The sequence below is a fragment of the Tamandua tetradactyla genome, chromosome 16 (assembly GCF_023851605.1).
Source record: "Tamandua tetradactyla isolate mTamTet1 chromosome 16, mTamTet1.pri, whole genome shotgun sequence".
Taxonomy (NCBI): domain Eukaryota; kingdom Metazoa; phylum Chordata; class Mammalia; order Pilosa; family Myrmecophagidae; genus Tamandua; species Tamandua tetradactyla.
The window spans coordinates 13,019,543-13,038,727 of record NC_135342.1 but is presented as its reverse complement, the minus strand read 5'-3'; the positions used below and the strand labels follow the sequence as shown (position 1 = coordinate 13,038,727).

Sequence of the window (19,185 nt, the reverse complement as noted above, 5' to 3'; positions counted from 1 at the left end):
AGCCTGGAGCAGAGGCTCCAGCCACACCATGCTGACTCCTGACCTACACAAGTGGCCAGATAATAGATAGGTGTTATTTTTAGCTGCTCAGTTTTTTGTAATTTGTTACACAGGAATGGGAAACTAATAATGTCTTCTGTTCAAAATCAGCATGCAGCTTCTGACAAATGAACATGTGCTGCCTTACTAATGGTCTGGGCCATGCATCAGTCACAGCAGCTTCCCAGTGCCCAGGAAGTCCTTTCATCTATTCTAAAGGCCCTGTCACCGCCTCCTCTAGTCACACTGCTGTGCATGGGACAGGCAGTCCTGGTACACGTACCCCAGCTCCACCAGCTTATGACGATTATGCTCTCTCAGGTATCATGAGGTATTAGCTGTTCCTTGGCAAGAATGCACAGAATTGCGTTCTTTCCTCTAACAAACAACAACCACTTTATTATTATCAAACTCATGCCCACACTTCTTTTTGGAGACTCTATTGCACAAGGCAATGACTTTTTCTTTCAATGCCAATTCATGAGGCAATCTTTTGGCAGGATTTTAACATTTAAATGGCAATTAAACTTAATGCATGGAATAGCAAAGAGATGTATGACTCCCCTGAAAGGACAGTGTTGTGAACAGTTACTAAGATGCTCACATGTGCACAGGTGTGACTTCAATGTCCTGGCCACCAGCTGTCCCTGATGCACCTGGATTTCAGGGATGTTAAACTATGAAAACTATGCTTCTTATAATCAATGAAGCATGGGCTAATATAAATCTTTTTTTTTTAATCAGGGAGGCACTATTACATCATGGTTAAGAACTCAGGCCCTTGATTTGAATCCCAACACTAGCATTGACCAGCTGTGTGACCTTGAGTAGGGGACTTCACTTCTCTGAGCTTTCATTTCCTCATTTGAATAACAGGAGGGGGGCTAGCAGCCCCCCTGCTCACAGGGCCATCATGAGGATGAAATGAGACCATATTTAGCACAGTGCCCAATAAAAAGTACTCAATAAAAGTTAGCTCCTCCGGAGAAGATGGCGGCTTAGTAAGGTGCGCGCATCTTAGTTCCTCCTCCAGAACAACTACTAAATAACTAGAAACAGTACAGAACAGCTCCCGGAGCCACGACAGAGACCAGACACACAGTGTACCCCAGTCTGGAACGGCTGGACCGCCTACGAGACTCCGCTGCGGTGAGGTCCCCGAGCGGTGCGTGCTTCTCCGGGCTGCGGCAGCTGGCAGCTGGCCCCCTTTCCTCCCTCCTTCCCGGTCCGGCTGAGAGACTTGGATCGGCGATTCCCCAAGCTGCGGCGGCCGGCGACCGGAGCCCCTCCCACACACGCGGCTTCCTGGGCCAGCTGGGAACCTCAGATCGGCGGTTCCCCAAGCTGCGGCGGCCGGCAATCGGAGCCCCTCCCACACATGCGGCTTCCCGGGCCAGCTGGGAACCTCAGATCGGTGGTTCCCCAAGCCGCAGCGGCTGGCGCCCCTCCCCCACGCGTGGCTTCCCGGGCTGGCTGGGAGCCTCGGATTAGCGATTCCCCAAGCCGCGGCGGCCAGCGACCGGAGCCCCTCCCACACATGCGGCTTCCCGGGCCGGCTGGGAGCCTCGGATCAGCGGTTCCCCAAGCCGTGGCAGCCGGCGCCCCTCCCCCACAGGCAACTTCCCAGAGGGAAAAGAAAGAGTCTCCAACAGTAGTAGAGACTGAGTCCAACCTAACACTAATAGTGGCATTAATGAATAACTTCTGACTACTAAAAATAGGCCCTCAGCTCAGGCGAAACTGATCAAGGCTGAAGTCGCCTATTGGGCTAACTGAAAAAGAGGAAAAGGGGCGAAACAGAGCCCTCTGCGGCTGTTTCTGCAGAGGATTGGTTGCCTCTGGGCTCAGCGCTGGGATTACACAGGTTGCAACTGCCCCGAACGCAGAGGTGGGCTGCTTTCAGGGCTCTCTACCACCTGAACCTTCCCCACGGGAGGGGTGAAACGCAACTCAGGTGGAATCCCTCTCTCAAGGAATTCAGATCCCAGGATTTCACAATTTGAAGTCATTAAAACCAACCTACAACCTTTCCTCTGTCTTCACCACACACCCAGCAGCGAGAGTCTTCCAAAGTTAAAGGAGCCACAACATCTTTTGCTGGTGGGACCCGCAGACAGGCAAGCACCACATACTGGGCAGGATAAGAAAAACAGAGCCCAGAGACTTCACAGGAAAGTCTTTCAACCTGCTGGGTCCCACACTCATGGAAATCTGATTAAATGCCCAGACACCAGCAAAAAAATAACAAATCACACCAGGAAAATTGAAGATATGGCCCAGTCAAAGGAACAAACCAATAGTTCAAATGAGATACAGGAGCTGAGACAACTAATGCTGAATATACGAACAGAAATGGAAAACCTCTTCAAAAACGAAATCAATAAATTGAGGGAGGACATGAAGAAGGCATGGGCTGAACAAAAAGAAGAAATAGAAAATCTGAAAAAACAAATCACAGAACTTATGGGAATGAAAGATACAGTAGAAGAGATGAAATAAACAATGGAAACCTACAATGGTAGATTTCAAGAGACAGAGGCTAGAATTAGTGAACTAGAGGATGGAACATCTGAAATCCAAAAAGAAAAGAAACTATAGGGAAAAGAATGGAAAAATTTGAGAAGGGGCTCAGGGAATTGAATGATAATATGAAGCACACAAATATACGTGTTGTGGGTGTCCCAGAAGAAGAGAAGGGAAAAGGAGGAAAAAAACTAATGGAAGAAATTATCACTGAAAATTTCCCAACTCTTATGAAAGACCTAAAATTACAGATCCAAGAAGTGCAGCGCACCCCAAAGAGAATAGATCCAAATAGGCGTTCTCCAAGACACTTACTAGTTAGAATGTCAGAGGTCAGAGAGAAAGAGAGGATCTTGAAAGCAGTAAGAGAAAAACAATCCATCACATACAAGGGAAACCCTTGTTTCCTTCCTACACATAAGACTATGTGTAGATTTCTCAGCAGAAACCATGGAAGAAAGGAGACAGTGGGATGATATTTAAATTACTAAAAGAGAAAAACTGCCAACCAAGACTTCTATATCCAGCAAAATTGTCCTTCAAAAATGAGGGAGAAATTAAAACATTTTCAGACAAAAAGTCACTGAGAGAATTTGTGACCAAGAGACCAGCTCTGCAAGAAATACTAAAGGGAGCACTAGAGTCAGATACGAAAAGACAGAAGAAAGAGGTATGGAGAAGAGTGTAGAAAGAAGGAAAGTCAGATATGATATATATAATACAAAAGGCAAAATGGTAGAGGAAAGTATTACCCAAACAGTAATAACACTAAATGTTAATGGACTGAATTCCCCAATCAAAAGACATAGACTGGCAGAATGGATTAAAAGTTAGCTCCTTCTACCTGTGGCAGAAATGGCAAACTAACTCCCAACATCCACTCTCCCCTTCTACAGTAATGGAAGCTGGGTGCACCCACTCTGCTGCATTTCTCTGCCTCCCTTGCAGTGAGTGCTCATGTGACCAAGTCCTGGCCAACCAAATGAGGATGACTTGCACAGTGTCCAGGTCTGCTAAAAGAGCATTCGAGCCCTCCTCTTGGCTGTGCCCCCTCCCCCCAGAGATGTGGCCAAGCGAGAGGCATCATGAACCAAGTACACACTGCCAACATCCTGTTTACAACAAAGCAATAAGACTGAGGGAACCCAGGTCTCTGACACCATGAAGCTACCTAGCAGGCCTGGACACTGCTTATGCTGGTAGTTAAAGAGAGATATGTTTCTATCTCATTCTAGCCACCATTATTTTGAGTCTCCGTCCTAGCAACCAGACCTAAAACATTTCTTGTCATTACTATATTAGTTATTATCAATATTATGACACTGTCCCCAGTGTCAGAGAAATGGCAGATACTTAATAAGTGTTTACTGAATGAAATCCAATTAGAGGGCCCAAGGTCATATGTCAGGCATGAGGGTGAGCAGAGCAGAGGTTGAAAGGGTGAGGCAGAGTGAATCAGCAGTAACTGCCTCCCCCCACCCCCTACCCCGACCCAGGCAGGCCTGCTCAGTTACCGAGCAGAAACCTCTTCGATCTTCTCAAATGTCCGGGCCACGGCCAAGTAAGGGACTCTGGGGAAGAAAAAGAGGCATAAGAGCAATTTGTATAACCCATGCTTCCCTCCATCTACCCATCCTCCCAAACCTCCCTGGGGCAGCTTTGCTAATATCCAAATGCGCACAAACAACCCCACTGCCCAAGGTTTTTTCTGTCTCCTTCAAAGCTCCTGGCTACATCTCTAGAACGGGGGAGAGGGAGATTTGGCAACTCCCTCCAACTGAGGCCTCCTGTTAGAGCCTCCCACAGTGCCAAGGACTGAAGTAAGACCATTTGGGAGGGGAGAAGCCTCACTTCTGGCCTGGTTTCCAGCAGGCATCCTCGACAGGATGGTAGTTGTTCTTGGCAGGATTGTAGCTGGTAGGGTTTTGGGGCCTGCGGAGGTAAAAAGGAAAATAAACTGGTTAGCTGCCTGGGCCAAAGAGAAGTTGTTCCTCCAACTAATGCTTACTGAGCTCTGATTCCTAGGCACAAGCGCACAGGAGTGAATAAAAACAGAGTTTGCTAAACTGGAGCTCACATTCTCGTGGGAGAGTCAGAAAAAGACAAACAAATAACTGTTTATTTATTTATTAAAAATTTGTTTTTTTAAATTGCTATAGTTATGTTTATAGTTAAAGGTGTTTTTATGCTTATCATTGCCGTCAAAGATACACATTTTATTAAAAAAATGTTTTTTTTAAACAAAATAAAACCAAGTATGGGAGAAAGCACTCTGGGAAGTACTTCAGAGGCCTGATGGAGGACAGAGGGCAGTAATACGAAAGGTCAGCAGAGTAGACAGCAAAGGAAAGGGCATTCCCAGCAGTGGAACAGCAAGTGCAAAGGTCCTGTGGTGGAGGCACACTTGCAAGTTCAAGAATAGAACAGGGATCAGCAAGGCTACAGTAGAGTGACATGATCTGAATATTTAGGGTCAACTCTTAGAAAGAGGCTGAGGACCCCTTTGTCCATCGTCAGCGAACACCCTCACCTACCCTGGGACAGAACAGAAGGAGGAGGATGCAGTTATGCTAGAAAGGGTCCGGCACTGTGTTGACAGCACTAAAGCTATTAACAATCAGCTCTACAAGGGAGGGATTTTGCCTCCATTTTCCAGATAAGGAAAGTGGGGCACAGAGTGGCTCAGTAACTCACTCACAGTCACACAGCTAGTAACCCAGCTGCAGAGACAGCATCAGGCTCCACTAATGCCTGATGCTAACCCAGGCAGTCATGGCAATCCAGACCCTGCAGTCAGACCCTTTTGAGTTCAAATTCCAACTCTGCCATCGACCAGCTATGTCCTCCTGGGGAAGCAGCTTCCCTGCTCTGACCTGCAGTGTGTCTGTCTGTACAATGCAGCTTCCAAGTCTCTACCACATGTCACCCTGAGGGTTAAATAAGAAAATATATATACTAAAATAGGGGAAGAGAGGTTTGGAAAGGATTCTGGATTTTATGCCTTTCAACTAATTCTGATTCTAATGCCAGTAGTTGAGCTGTACACAGAGCCTTATGAGAATGTGTGCAGTCCTCATTACAGACCCACCTCATTAGAGTCTAACAGTACTGGCTCTCTGGGCTAGTCCCACCATATTCTTGAGAGGTAGCACAGCATGGTGGGTGAAGGATCCCAGAGGCAGACGGCCTGGTTCAAATCCAACTCTGCCACTCACACCTGTATGACCCAAGCAAGGAACTAAAAACAAAATGAATAATAATAATAATAACAGCTACAACCTGTTGGGTATGGCCACAGTCAGAGCCTGGTCTAAATGATTTATAGCCTCAGAAGAAATATAGGCACAGAGAGGTTAAGCCACTTCCCCAAGGTCACAGAGCTAGTAAAGGGGAGCTGGGATTCCTCAAAACTATTTTACTTTTCTCATTTGTGAAATGAGGATAACGAGAGTATTGCCTCACAGTAGTGCTGTGGATGTCACACATGAATGCACATAAGGAGCACTGGGTGCCTAATGCCTGGCATGCAGTGAAGCCAAGAAAAGCATACCCTTTTCGATACAGCCCCATTTTAAAGGTGAGGAAAGTGAAGGTCCTGAAAGATTTGCCTGTGCCCTGGAGGCAGCCGTCAAAGATGCAGGACAAGTGAGTGGGACAGGAATGGTACAAGAAAAGTAGCCACAAGATCACATGAAATGAAAAGGAAACTAGGACAAGACACTGATTTTCTTAGAGACATACATATATAAACACACAAATGTAGACACAGACCCAGGAGGCAAGATGGGGCCGTGGTGAAGAGCCCAGGCTCAGCAACCAGGTAGACATGGGACCCAGGCCCAGCCCTACCCTGCCTTCCTATCGGGTGTTGAAGCCGACCTAACTTCTTGGACCAATTGTTCACTGTCTGTAAAATGGCTAAAATGCCCCCTTCTTCCACAGGATGACTGCAGAGATGAAATAGAACAGCATAAAAGAAACAGCCCAAGAAAAGGAGTTTATTATTACAATGCAGTCACATCTTGAAAATAATGCTGTTTAACCTCATCAATAAGGTCTCAGTTGGAGTGTGAAATTGATAATGTTAAGAATCACGAAAACATTTTTATTAGCATAACTAAATTTTAATCACGGAAAAGTAAAGCTGAAGGAATTTCTTCTGATGTTCATTGTTAGAGGCACAAGACAAAATCAAAGTGATGTGGGACTTACTGCTTGTTATTCTTAATCAATTGGGCTTCCTATTCAGCAGAAACAAAGTCAAGCCCCCCTTTTTGCCTGTTGTGTTCGTTCTTCTAACTTGCAGGACATGAAAAATTCAATAGGGTCTAAAGGCTGCAGTAATAACCATCACATTTCATTTGAAGACACTATCTTTAGAAAAGAAAAAATTTCAGATGGATATTTGATTACATAAGAAATCAACAAGCTTGGGGCTTCGGTGAAGTACTAATGGTTCAATTTAAAGGTTGACACAATACAAATCATAAAGGTTCAATATGTCAGGAGACACACTTCTAACTATAATGATAAACTTTTCTGAGATATTCAATGGAGACTACTTTGAAATCCATAAATATGTTTAATCCCGTATATTCTATCATGCCATAGCTTTTCTTCAGTTAGATGAAAGTTTGCATCTAACCGTTTTATTCATTATACCACTGCAATGTGATTCTCCTTTATGGCATTTGTCACTCTTGCAATATGACACATGCATACCTGTCAATTCCCTACCTCTCTGTAAGTTCCTTATGGGCAAACTTAGTATCTGAAATTGCTAAATATTTTTCACTAATGAATGCTATTGAATCACACGACGCTGAGCTAAAATTTCTGCTCAGTGGAAAACTTCAGACCTCCCTTTATAGTCAAAGTTTCAAATCCATGGGGTTAGTTTCAAGCTTCTACTACATGTGGCTGCTGTACTTAGAGGAATAAAATTTGACTAGTTCTCAAACTATGATACTCAGCAAGCACTTGGTGAGTACCTGGTCTGTGCCAGATTCATGGTTCCAAAGAACTCTAATGATTCTCAATTTAGCAAAGAATCTGCAGAACTGAAGAGTTAATGCAGTGTGTAGCATTAACACATATTTGAGGGACAGAGAGTCTCTGTTTCCCAGAGAAATGGGAGTTTGTATCCCAGCTCTTCCCCTCAGTGGCAGGGACTGGGCAAGTTACTTAATCCCTTGTGTCATTAGTTCCTTCATTTATAAACTGGGGATTGCCACATATGCTTTAAAAACTTATGTGAAGCTTAGAGGTAAATTTAAACATCTATAGACTATCTGGTAAATATATGTATTTCATAAATTGCTACTGCCTCTACCTATTCCCATCTCAGCTATTTATATTGTTTAGGAGCCCTGTGTTTATATTTCTCTTATTTGACACTAACTACACTATTGGGACATGTATTTTTTCAGATACTCAATGAATAAGTTTTATTTTTTAACTTTTTATTTTCAAATAATTCTAGATTCCCAGGAAGATGCAAAGAGAAGTACAGGGAAGTCCAGTGCACCCTTCACTGAGCCTTCCACAATGTTAAGTAGATGCTGTACTCTAGCTACAACTAGAGTACATTCTGAAAACCAGGAAATTGGCATGGGTATCATTCAAAGAGCTTACCCATATGTGTGTGTATGTCTGTGCAATTTAGCATACATGCAGCTTCATGTAACCTCCACTAAAATCAAGATACTTAACTGCACCATCACCACAAGACTCCCATGTACCAACCTCCCATCCCTAAATACTGGCAACTAATGATCTCTTCTCTATCTCTATGTTATTTCATGAATGTTACACAAATAGAATCATACAGTAAGCATCCTTTTCACACTGGCTCTTTTCACTCAGCATTATTTCCTTGAGATCTGCACACATTGTTGCATCGATAGTTTGTTCCTTCTTATCTCTGAGTAGTAGCATTGATAGGGATAAATCGTTTATTTAGCCATTCATTTATTAAAGGACTTCAAGGTAGTTTCCAGATTTTGACTATTATGAATAAAACTGTAATGACCACACATGTACACGCTTGTATGTGAAAAGAAGTTTCTATTTCTCTGGAATAATGCCCAAGAATGCAGTTGTTGGACCATATGCTAAGTCTCCTTTTAACTTTAAAGGGAACTCCAAACTGTTTTTCAGAGTGGCAGTACCATTTTATACTCCCAACAGTGATGTATAAGAAATTCAATTTCTCAGCATCCTAACCAGCACTTAGTGTGATCACTATTTTTATTGCAGTCATTCTGATAGGTGTGGAATGTGGTATGATATTGCACTGTGGTATTTATTTGCATTTCTCTAATGGCTAATGTTGAGCATCTCATTTGCATATTTTCCATCTGCATATTGTTTTCAGTGAAATGTCTGTATATCTCTTTTGCCCATTTTCTAATTAGACTGCTTGTTTTCCAGAGCTCTTTATATATTCTAGATACAAGTCTTTTGTCAGCTGTGTGATTTGCAATTATTTTCTTCATTTATAATTTTTTTTTTTTTTTTTGGCATGAGCAGGCACTGGGAAATGAACCCGGGTCTCCGGCATGGCAGGCGAGAATTCTGCCACTGAGACCCCACTGCACTGCCCTTAACAAGGTCTTTTATAAAGCAAAAGTCTTTATTCTTGATAAGGTCCAATTTATCAATTTTTCCTTTTATAGATCATACTTTGGATTTCAAGTCTGAACTTTTTACCTAATCCTAGATCCTGAATATTTTATCTTATGCTTTTTTTCTAGAAGCTTTAGTATTTTACATTTAAGTTCATGATTCATTTTGAGTTAATTTTATATAAAATATGAGGTTTAGGTCTAGGTGCTTTTCTTTTTGTCTAGGGGTGTCCAATTACTCCAGCACTCTTTATTGAAAAGGCTACCATTCCCCTCTACCGCTTTGGTTCTTTGCATTTGTCAAAAATTAACTGGGCAATTTGCACAGTCTGCTTCTGGGTTCTCAATTCACCAATCTGTCCTGATGGCTGCAGACTTGACAGTGGGGAGAGGGATTCTCTCCACTTTTTTCTTTTTTCAAAATTGTCTTGGCTGTTGTGTCGGTTTGAATCTTATGGACCTCAGAAAAGACTTGTCCTTTAATCCTCATTCAATATTGCTGGGTGGGAGCTTTTTTATTATTCCGAAGAAGATACCAACTGTGGATGGTAACTTTTAATTAGATGGGTTCCATGGAGACATGTCTTCACTCATTCAAGGTGGGTTGCTTACTGGTGCCTTTTAAGAAGGAACCATTTCGGAAAAAGCCTGACAGCCCGCACAGCCAAAGACCTTTAAAGATGAAGAAGGAAAATGCCCCTGGGGGAACTTCATGAAACAAGAAGCCTGGAGAGAAAGCTAGCAGATATCACCATGTTCACCATGTGCCTTTCCAGTTGAAAGAGAAACTCTTACTGTCATCAGCCTTCTGGAATCAAGATATCTTTCCCTGGAGCCTTAGATTGGACATTTTCATAGCCTTGCCTTAATTTGGACATTTTCCTGGCCTTAGAAATATAAACCTGCAACTTAATAAATTTCACTTTTTAAAAGCCATTCTGGGTTTGTCCAGAGTGATGCCCCGATGATTCCCAGAGAGATTTGATCAGTGAGTGGAAAAGTATTTGCAAGCCCTCTTCGGGGAATGGTGAGAGCGGGGAGAAATTCAACTTCCCCAAGTCGAATTCTTTTTTTTTTTTTTTTTTTTTTTAATTTTTATTAATCAAAAAAAAGAAAAGAAATTAACACAACATTTAGAAATCATTCCATTCTACAAATGCACTCAGTAATTCTTAGTATCATCACATAGATGCATGATCATCATTTCTTAGTACATTTGCATCAATTTAGGAAAAGAACTAGCAAAACAGCAGAAAAAGATATAGAATGTTAATATAGAGAAGAGAATTAAAATAATAATAATAATAATATATATATATATATAAAAAGGAAAAAGAAAAAAAAACAAAAACAAAAGATACAAACAAACAAACAAAAAACCATATTTCAGGTGCAGCTTCATTCAGTGTTCCAACCTACTTACATTACACTTAGGTATTATTGTGCTGTCCGTTTTTGAGTTTTTGTATCTAGTCCTGTTGCACAGTCTGTATCCCTTCAGTTCCAATTACCCATTATCTTACCCTGTTTCTAACTCCTGCTGGTCTCTGTTACCAATGATATATTCCAAGCTGATTCTCGAATGTCGGTTCACATCAGTGGGACCTTACAGTATTTGTCCTTTAGTTTTGGGCTAGACTCACTCAGCATAATGTTCTCTAGGTCCATCCATGTTATTACATGCTTCATAAATTTAGTCTGTCTTAAAGCTGCATAATATTCCATCGTAGGTATACGCCACAGTTTGTTTAGCCACTCGTCTGTTGATGAACATTTTGGCTGTTTCCATCTCTTTGCAATTGTAGATAATGCTGCTATAAACACTGGTGTGCAAATGTCCGTCTGTGTCTTTGCCCTTAAGTCCCTTGAGTAGATACCTAGCAGTGGTATTGCTGGGTCGTAATCCATTCTGCCATTCTACGTCTTTTGATTGGGAAATTCAGTCCATTAACTTTTAGTATTATTACTGTTTGGATAATATTTTCCTCTACCATTTTGGCTTTTGTATTATATATATCATATCTGATTTTCCTTCTTTCTACACTTTACTCCATACCTCTCTCTTCTGTCTTTTCGTATCTGACTCTAGTGCTCCCTTTAGTATTTCTTGCAGAGCTGGTCTCTTGGTCACAAATTCTCTCAGTGACTTTTTGTCTATAAATGTTTTAATTTCTCTTTCATTTTTGAAGGACAATTTTGCTGGATATAGGAGTCTTGGTTGGCAGTTTTTCTCTTTTAGTAATTTAAATATATCATCCCACTGTCTTCTAGCTTCCATGGTTTCTGCTGAGAAATCTACACATAGTCTTATTGGGTTTCCCTTGTATGTGACAGATTGTTTTTCTCTTGCTGCTTTCAAGATCCTCTCTTTCTCTTTGACCTCTGACATTCTAACTAGTAAGTGTCTTGGAGAACGCCTATTTGGGTCTATTCTCTTTGGGGTGCGCTGCACTTCTTGGATCTGCAAATTTAGGTCTTTCATAAGAGTTGGGAAATTTTCAGTGATAATTTCTTCCATTAGTTTTTCTCCTCCTTTTCCCTTCTCTTCTCCTTCTGGGACACCCACAACACGTATATTTGTGCGCTTCATATTGTCATTCAGTTCCCTGATCCCCTGCTCCAGTTTTTCCATTCTTTTCCCTATAGTTTCTGTTTCTTTTTGGAATTCAGATGTTTCATCCTCCAGTTCACTAATTGTAGCTTCTGTCTCTTTAGATCTACCATTGTAGGTATCCATTGTTTTTTCCATTTTTTCTTCTTTGTCCTTCACTCCCATAAGTTCTGTGATTTGTTTTTTCAGATTTTCTATTTCTTCTTTTTGTTCAGCCCATGTCTTCTTCATGTCCTCCCTCAATTTATTGATTTGGTTTTTGAAGAGTTTTTCCATTTCTGTTCGTATATTCAGCATTAGTTGTCTCAGCTCCTGTATCTCATTTGAACTATTGGTTTGTTCCTTTGACTGGGCCATATCTTCAATTTTCTGAGCGTCATCCATTATTTTCTGCTGGTGTCTGGGCATTTGATCAGATTTCCCTGGGTGTGGGACCCAGCTGGTTGAAAGCTTTTTCTGTGAAATCTCTGGGCTCTGTTTTTCTTTTCCTGCCCAGTAGGTGGCGCTCGTGGCGCTCGTCTGTCTGCACGGCAGTCGGCCCGGGAAACCGTGCGTGGAGGCGGGGGTCGCTGGCCACCGCGGCTTGGGAGAGTGCCGGTCCTAATTGCCCAGCTGGCCCGAAACGCCAAGCGTGACGGGAGGGTCTCGCTATCCAACGTTCCCAGTCAGACCGGGGAGCCACGTGCGTGGAGGGGACCCCAGTCGCCAGCCGCCCCGGCCGGGAAAACGCGCGCCCCTCGGGTATCTCACTGCAGCAGATTCTCCCTGCCCGTTCAGCTGTTCCAGAATGGGGTACGCTGTCTTTTTGGTCTCTGTCGTGACTCCGGGAGCTGTTTCGTATTGTTTCTGTTTCTTTAGTTGCTTTTCTGGAGGAGGAACTAAGACCCGCGCGTCTTACTAAGCCGCCATCTTCTCCGCAAGTCCCAAGTCGAATTCTTGATATTCTCACAAGCAGTGTGAACAACCAAAGCTACAGGCTGAGCCCCCAGTCTTGGGGTTTGTTCATATGAAACTTAACCCCACAAAGGATAGGTCAAGCCTACTTAAAATTTAAGCCTAAGAGTCACCCCCAAGAGAGCCTCTTTTGTTGCTCAGATGTGGCCTCTCCCTCCAGCCAACATGACGAGCAGTCTCACTACCCTCCCCTTCTCTGCGTGGGACATGACTCCCAGGGGTGTGGACCTTCCTGGCAACGTGGGACATAGATCCTGGAATGAGCTGAGACTCAGCATCAAGGGACTGAGAGAACCTTCTCGACCAAAAGGGGGAAGAGTAAGTGTCAATGGCTGAGAGATTCCAAACAGAGTCGAGACGTTATCCTGGAGGTTATTTTTACGCATTAAGTAGGTATCACCTTTGTTGTTCAAGATGTACTGGAAAGGCTGGAGGGAACTGCCTGAAAATGTAGAGTTGTGTTCCTGTAGCCATGTTTCTTGATGATGATTAGACAATGATATAGCTTTCACAATGTGACTCTGTGAATGTGAAAACCTTGTATCTGATGCTCTTTTTATCTACCATATCAACAAAAGAGTAAAACATATGGAATAAAAAGAAATAATAGGAAGAATAGCTCTCTTTGTCTGCCGGCCCGCCGCGCGGCGCCCACGCCCCGCAGCAGCCGACCCGCCCACCCTCCTCTCCCCTCTCTCTTTGTCCGCCGGCCCGCCGCGCGGCGCCCACGCCCTGCAGCAGCCGACCTGCCCGCCCTCCTCTCCCCTCTCTCTTTGTCCGCCGGCCCGCCACGCAGCGCCCACGCCCCGCAGCAGCCGACCCGCCTGCCCTCCTCTTCTGCCTTCACCGGCTCCTCCGCCACTGGCCTCCACAGCCTTTCCACCCTCACCTTTCCTCCTCCAGAACAGCTACTGGGGGAGTGGAGACAATACAGAGCAGCTCCCGGAGCCACGACGGAGATCAAAGGGACGGCGTACCCCATCCTGGAACAGCGGACTGTCTGGGAGAACCAGCTCCGGTGAGATCACCGAGGGGCGCGGGCTTTCCTCGGTGGGACGGCAAGCGGCCGGAGTCCCTCCCTTCCTCCTTCCCAGGCCAGCTGGCAGAATTGGACAGGCAGTCCCCTTGGGCCGCGGCGGCTGGCGCCCCCACCACGCGAGGCCCCCCGGACCAACTGAGAGAGTTTGGTCGGAAATCCCCAGACTGTGGAGAACAGTGACCGGGGGGTCCCTTCCAAACACGTGACTCCCTGGTCCGGCTGGGAACAGTGCACTCTCCCGTGCTGCGGTGGCCGGCGACCCTCCCCACGTTCGGAACCCTGGGCCGGCTGGCACTCTTCCAAGACGCTTCGGCTGCCGAACCTCCCCTATGGCGAGAATTTTCCAGAGTTAAAGGACCCATAGCAACTTTCACTGGTGGAACCCGTAGACAAACGTGTGCCACTGCGCCACCTACTGCGCAGGATAAGAAAAACAGAACCCAGAGATTTCACAGAAAAATCTTTCAACCTGTGGGATCCAACACCCAGGGAAATCTGACTAAATGCCCAGACGCCAGCAGAAGATAACGGATCACGCTCAGAAAACTGAAAATATGGCGCAGTCAAAGGAACAAACCAATAGTTCAAATGAGATACAGGCGCTGAAACAACTAATGCTGAATATACGAACAGAAATGGAAAACCTGTTCAAAAACGAAATCGAAAAATTGAGGGAGGACATGAAGAAGACATGGGCTGATCAAAAAGAAGAAATAGAAAAACTGAAAAAACAAATCACAGAGTTTATGGAAGTGAAGGATAAAGTAGAAAAGATGGAAAAAACAATGGATACCTACAATGACAGATTTAAAGAGACAGAAGATAGAATTAGTGATTTGGAGGATGGAACATCTGAACTCCAAAAAGAAACAGAAACTATCAGGAAAAGAATGGAAAAATTTGAACAGGGTATCAGGGAACTCAAGGACAATGTGAACCGCACAAATATACGTGTTGTGGGTGTCCCAGAAGGAGAAGAGAAGGGAAAAGGAGGAGAAAAACTAATGGAAGAAATTATCACTGAAAATTTCTGAACTCTTATGAAAGACCTAAAATTACAGATCCAAGAAGTGCAGCGCACTCCAAAGAGATTAGACCCAAATAGGCGTTCCCCAAGACACTTACTAGTTAGAATGTCAGAGTTCAAACAGAAAGAGAGGATCTTGAAAGCAGCGAGAGAGAAGCAATCCATCACATACAAGGGAAACCCAATAAGACTATGTGTAGATTTCTCAGCAGAAACCATGGAAGCTAGAAGACAGTGGGATGATATATTTAAGTTACTAAAAGAGAAAAACTGCCAACCAAGACTCCTATATCGAGCAAAATTGTCCTTCAAAAATGAGGGAGAAATTAAAACATTCTCAGACAAAAAGTCACTGAGAGAATTTGTGACCAAGAGACCAGCTCTGCAAGAAATACTAAAGGGAGCACTAGAGTCAGATACAAAAAGACAGAAGAGAGAAGCATGGAGAAGAGTGTAGAAAGAAGGAAAGTCAGATATGATATATATAATACAAAAGGCAAAATGGTAGAGGAAAATATTATCCAAACAGTAATAACTCTAAATGTTAATGGACTGAATTCCCCAATCAAAAGACACAGACTGGCAGAATGGATTAAAAAACAGGATCCTTCTATATGCTGTCTACAGGAAACACATCTTAGACCCAAAGATAAATATAGGCTGAAAGTGAAAGGTTGGGAAAAGATATTTCATGCAAATAACAACCAGAAAAGAGCAGGAGTGGCTATACTAATATCCAACAAATTAGACTTCAAATGTAAAACAGTTAAAAGAGACAAAGAAGGACACTATATACTAATAAAAGGAACAATTAAACAAGAAGACATAACAATCATAAATATTTACGCACTGAACCAGAATGCCCCAAAATACATGAGGAATACACTGCAAACACTGAAAAGGGAAATAGACACATATACCATAATAGTTGGAGACTTCAATTCACCACTCTCATCAATGGACAGAACATCTAGACAGAGGATCAATAAAGAAATAGAGAATCTGAATATTACTATAAATGAGCTTGACTTAACAGACATTTATAGGACATTACATCCCACAACAGCAGGATACGCCTTTTTTTCAAGTGCTCATGGATCATTCTCAAAGATAGACCATATGCTGGGTCACAAAGCAAGTCTTAACAAATTTAAAAAGATTGAAATCATACACAACACTTTCTCGGATCATAAAGGAATGAAGTTGGAAATCAATAATACGCGGAGGGCCAGAAAATTCACAAATACATGGAGGCTCAACAACACACTCTTAAACAACAACTGGGTCAAAGAAGAAATTGCAAGAGAAATTAGTAAATACCTAGAGGCAAATGAAAATGAAGACACAACATATCAAAACTTATGGGATGCAGCAAAGGCAGTGCTAAGAGGGAAATTTATTGCCCTAAATGCCTATATCAGAAAAGAAGAAAAGGCAAAAATGCAGGAATTAACTGTCCACTTGGAAGAACTGGAGAAAGAACAGCAAACTAATCCCAAAGCAAGCAAAAGGAAAGAAATAACAAAGATTAGAGCAGAAATAAATGAAATTGAAAACATGAAAACAACAGAGAAAATCAATAAGACCAGAAGTTGGTTCTATGAGAAAATCAATAAGATTGATGGGCCCTTAGCAAGATTGACAAAAAGAAGAAGAGAGAGGATGCAAATAAATAAAGTCAGAAATGGAAGAGGAGACATAACTACTGACCTCACAGAAATAAAGGAGGTAATAACAGGATATTATGAACAACTTTACGCTAATAAATACAACAATTTAGATGAAATGGACGGGTTCCTGGAAAGACATGAACAACCAACTTTGACTCAAGAAGAAATAGATGACCTCAACAAACCAATCACAAGTAAAGAGATTGAATTAGTCATTCAGAAGCTCCCTAAAAAGAAAAGTCCAGGACCAGACGGCTTCACATGTGAATTCTATCAAACATTCCAGAAAGAATTAGTACCAACTCTCCTCAAACTCTTCAACATAATCGAAGTGGAGGGAAAACTACCTAATTCATTCTATGAAGCCAACATCACCCTCATTCCAAAACCAGGCAAAGATATTACAAAAAAAGAAAACTACAGACCAATCTCTCTAATGAATACAGATGCAAAAATCCTCAATAAAATTCTAGCAAATCGTATCCAACAACACATTAAAAGAATTATACATCATGACCAAGTAGGATTCATTCCAGGTATGCAAGGATGTTTCAACATAAGAAAATCAATTAATGTAATACACTACATCAACAAATCAAAGCAGAAAAATCACATGATCATCTCAATTGATGCAGAGAAGGCATTTGACAAGATTCAACATCCTTTCCTGTTGAAAACACTTCAAAAGATAGGAATACAAGGGAACTTCCTTAAAATGATAGAGGGAATATATGAAAAACCCACAGCTAATATCATCCTCAATGGGGAAAAATTGAAAACTTTCCCCCTAAGATCAGGAACAAGACCAGGATGTCCACTATCACCACTATTATTCAACATTGTGTTGGAAGTTCTAGCCAGAGCAATTAGACAAGAAAAAGAAATGCAAGGCATCAAAATTGGAAAGGAAGAAGTAAAACTATCACTGTTTGCAGACGATATGATACTATATGTAGAAAACCCAGAAAAATCCACAACAAAATTAACAGAGCTAATAAATGAGTACAGCAAAGTAGCAGGCTACAAGATCAACATTAAAAAATCTGTAGCTTTTCTATACACTAGTAATGAACAAGCGGAGGGGGAAATCGAGAAACGAATCCCATTTACAATCGCAACTAAAAGAGTAAAATACCTAGGAATAAATTTAACCAAAGAGACAAAAAACCTATATAAAGAAAACTACAAAAAACTGCTAAAAGAAATCACAGAAGACCTAAATAGATGGAAGGGCATACCATGTTCATGGACTGGAAGACTAAATATAATTAAGATGTCAATCCTACCTAAACTGATCTACAGATTCAATGCAATACCAATCAAAATCCCAACAACTTATTTTTCAGAAATAGAAAAACCAATAAGCAAATTTATCTGGAAGGGCAGGGTGCCCCGAATTGCTAAAAACATCTTGAGGAAAAAAAACGAAGCTGGAGGTCTAGCGATGCCGGACTTTAAGGCATATTATGAAGCCACAGTGGTCAAAACAGCATGGTATTGGCATAAAGATAGATATATCGACCAATGGAATCGAATAGAGTGCTCAGATATAGACCCTCTCATCTATGGACATTTGATCTTTGATAAGGCAGTCAAGCCAACTCACCTAGGACAGAACAGTCTCTTCAATAAATGGTGCCTAGAGAACTGGATATCCATATGTAAAAGAATGAAAGAAGACCCGCATCTCACACCTTATACAAAAGTTAACTCAAAATGGATCAAAGATCTAAACATTAGGCCTAAGACCATAAAACAGTTAGAGGAAAATGTAGGGAGATATCTTATGAATCTTACAACTGGAGGCGGTTTTATGGACCTTAAACCTAAAGCAAGAGCACTGAAGAAGGAAATAAATAAATGGGAGCTCCTCAAAATTAAACACTTTTGTGCATCGAAGAACTTCACCAAGAAAGTAGAAAGACAGCCTACACAATGGGAGACAATATTTGGAAATGACATATCAGATAAAGGTCTAGTATCCAGAATTTATAAAGAGATTGTTCAACTCAACAACAAAAAGACAGCCAACCCAATTACAAAATGGGAAAAAGACTTGAACAGACACCTACCAGAAGAGGAAATACAGATGGCCAAGAGGCACATGAAGAGATGCTCAATGTCCCTGGCCATTAGAGAAATGCAAATCAAAACCACAATGAGATATCATCTCACACCCACCAGAATGGCCATTATCAACAAAACAGAAAATGACAAGTGCTGGAGAGGATGCGGAGAAAGAGGCACACTTATCCACTGTTGGTGGGAATGTCAAATGGTGCAACCACTGTGGAAGGCAGTTTGGCGGTTCCTCAAAAAGCTAAATATAGAATTGCCATACGACCCAGCAATACCATTGCTAGGTATCTACTCAAAGGACTTAAGGGCAAAGACACAAACGGACATTTGCACACCAATGTTTATAGCAGCGTTATTTACAATTGCAAAGAGATGGAAACAGCCAAAATGTCCATCAACAGAAGAATGGCTAAACAAACTGTGGTATATACGTACGATGGAATATTATGCAGCTTTAAACAAGATAAACTTATGAAACATGTAATAACATGGATGGACCTAGAGAACATTATGCTGAGTGAGTCCAGCCAAAAACTAAAGGACAAATACTGTATGGTCACACTGATATGAACGGACATTCGAGAATAAACTTGAAATATGTCATTGGTAACAGAGTC

General features: G+C 42.2%; 1 protein-coding gene across 4 annotated transcripts in view; it reads right to left on the bottom strand.

Moving 5' to 3' along the window:
* LIG1 (DNA ligase 1) overlaps positions 1-19,185 on the bottom strand; it is a 119,089-nt gene that overhangs the window by 24,938 nt on the left and 74,966 nt on the right. For all 4 annotated transcript variants that reach the window (XM_077131303.1, XM_077131301.1, XM_077131300.1 and 1 more), the window contains exons 10-11: positions 4,414-4,494; positions 4,077-4,133 (exon numbers count right to left, since the gene is read on the bottom strand). In XM_077131303.1, the coding sequence (XP_076987418.1) occupies positions 4,077-4,133; positions 4,414-4,494 (138 nt within the window). The remainder of the gene's footprint in view (positions 1-4,076; positions 4,134-4,413; positions 4,495-19,185) is intronic.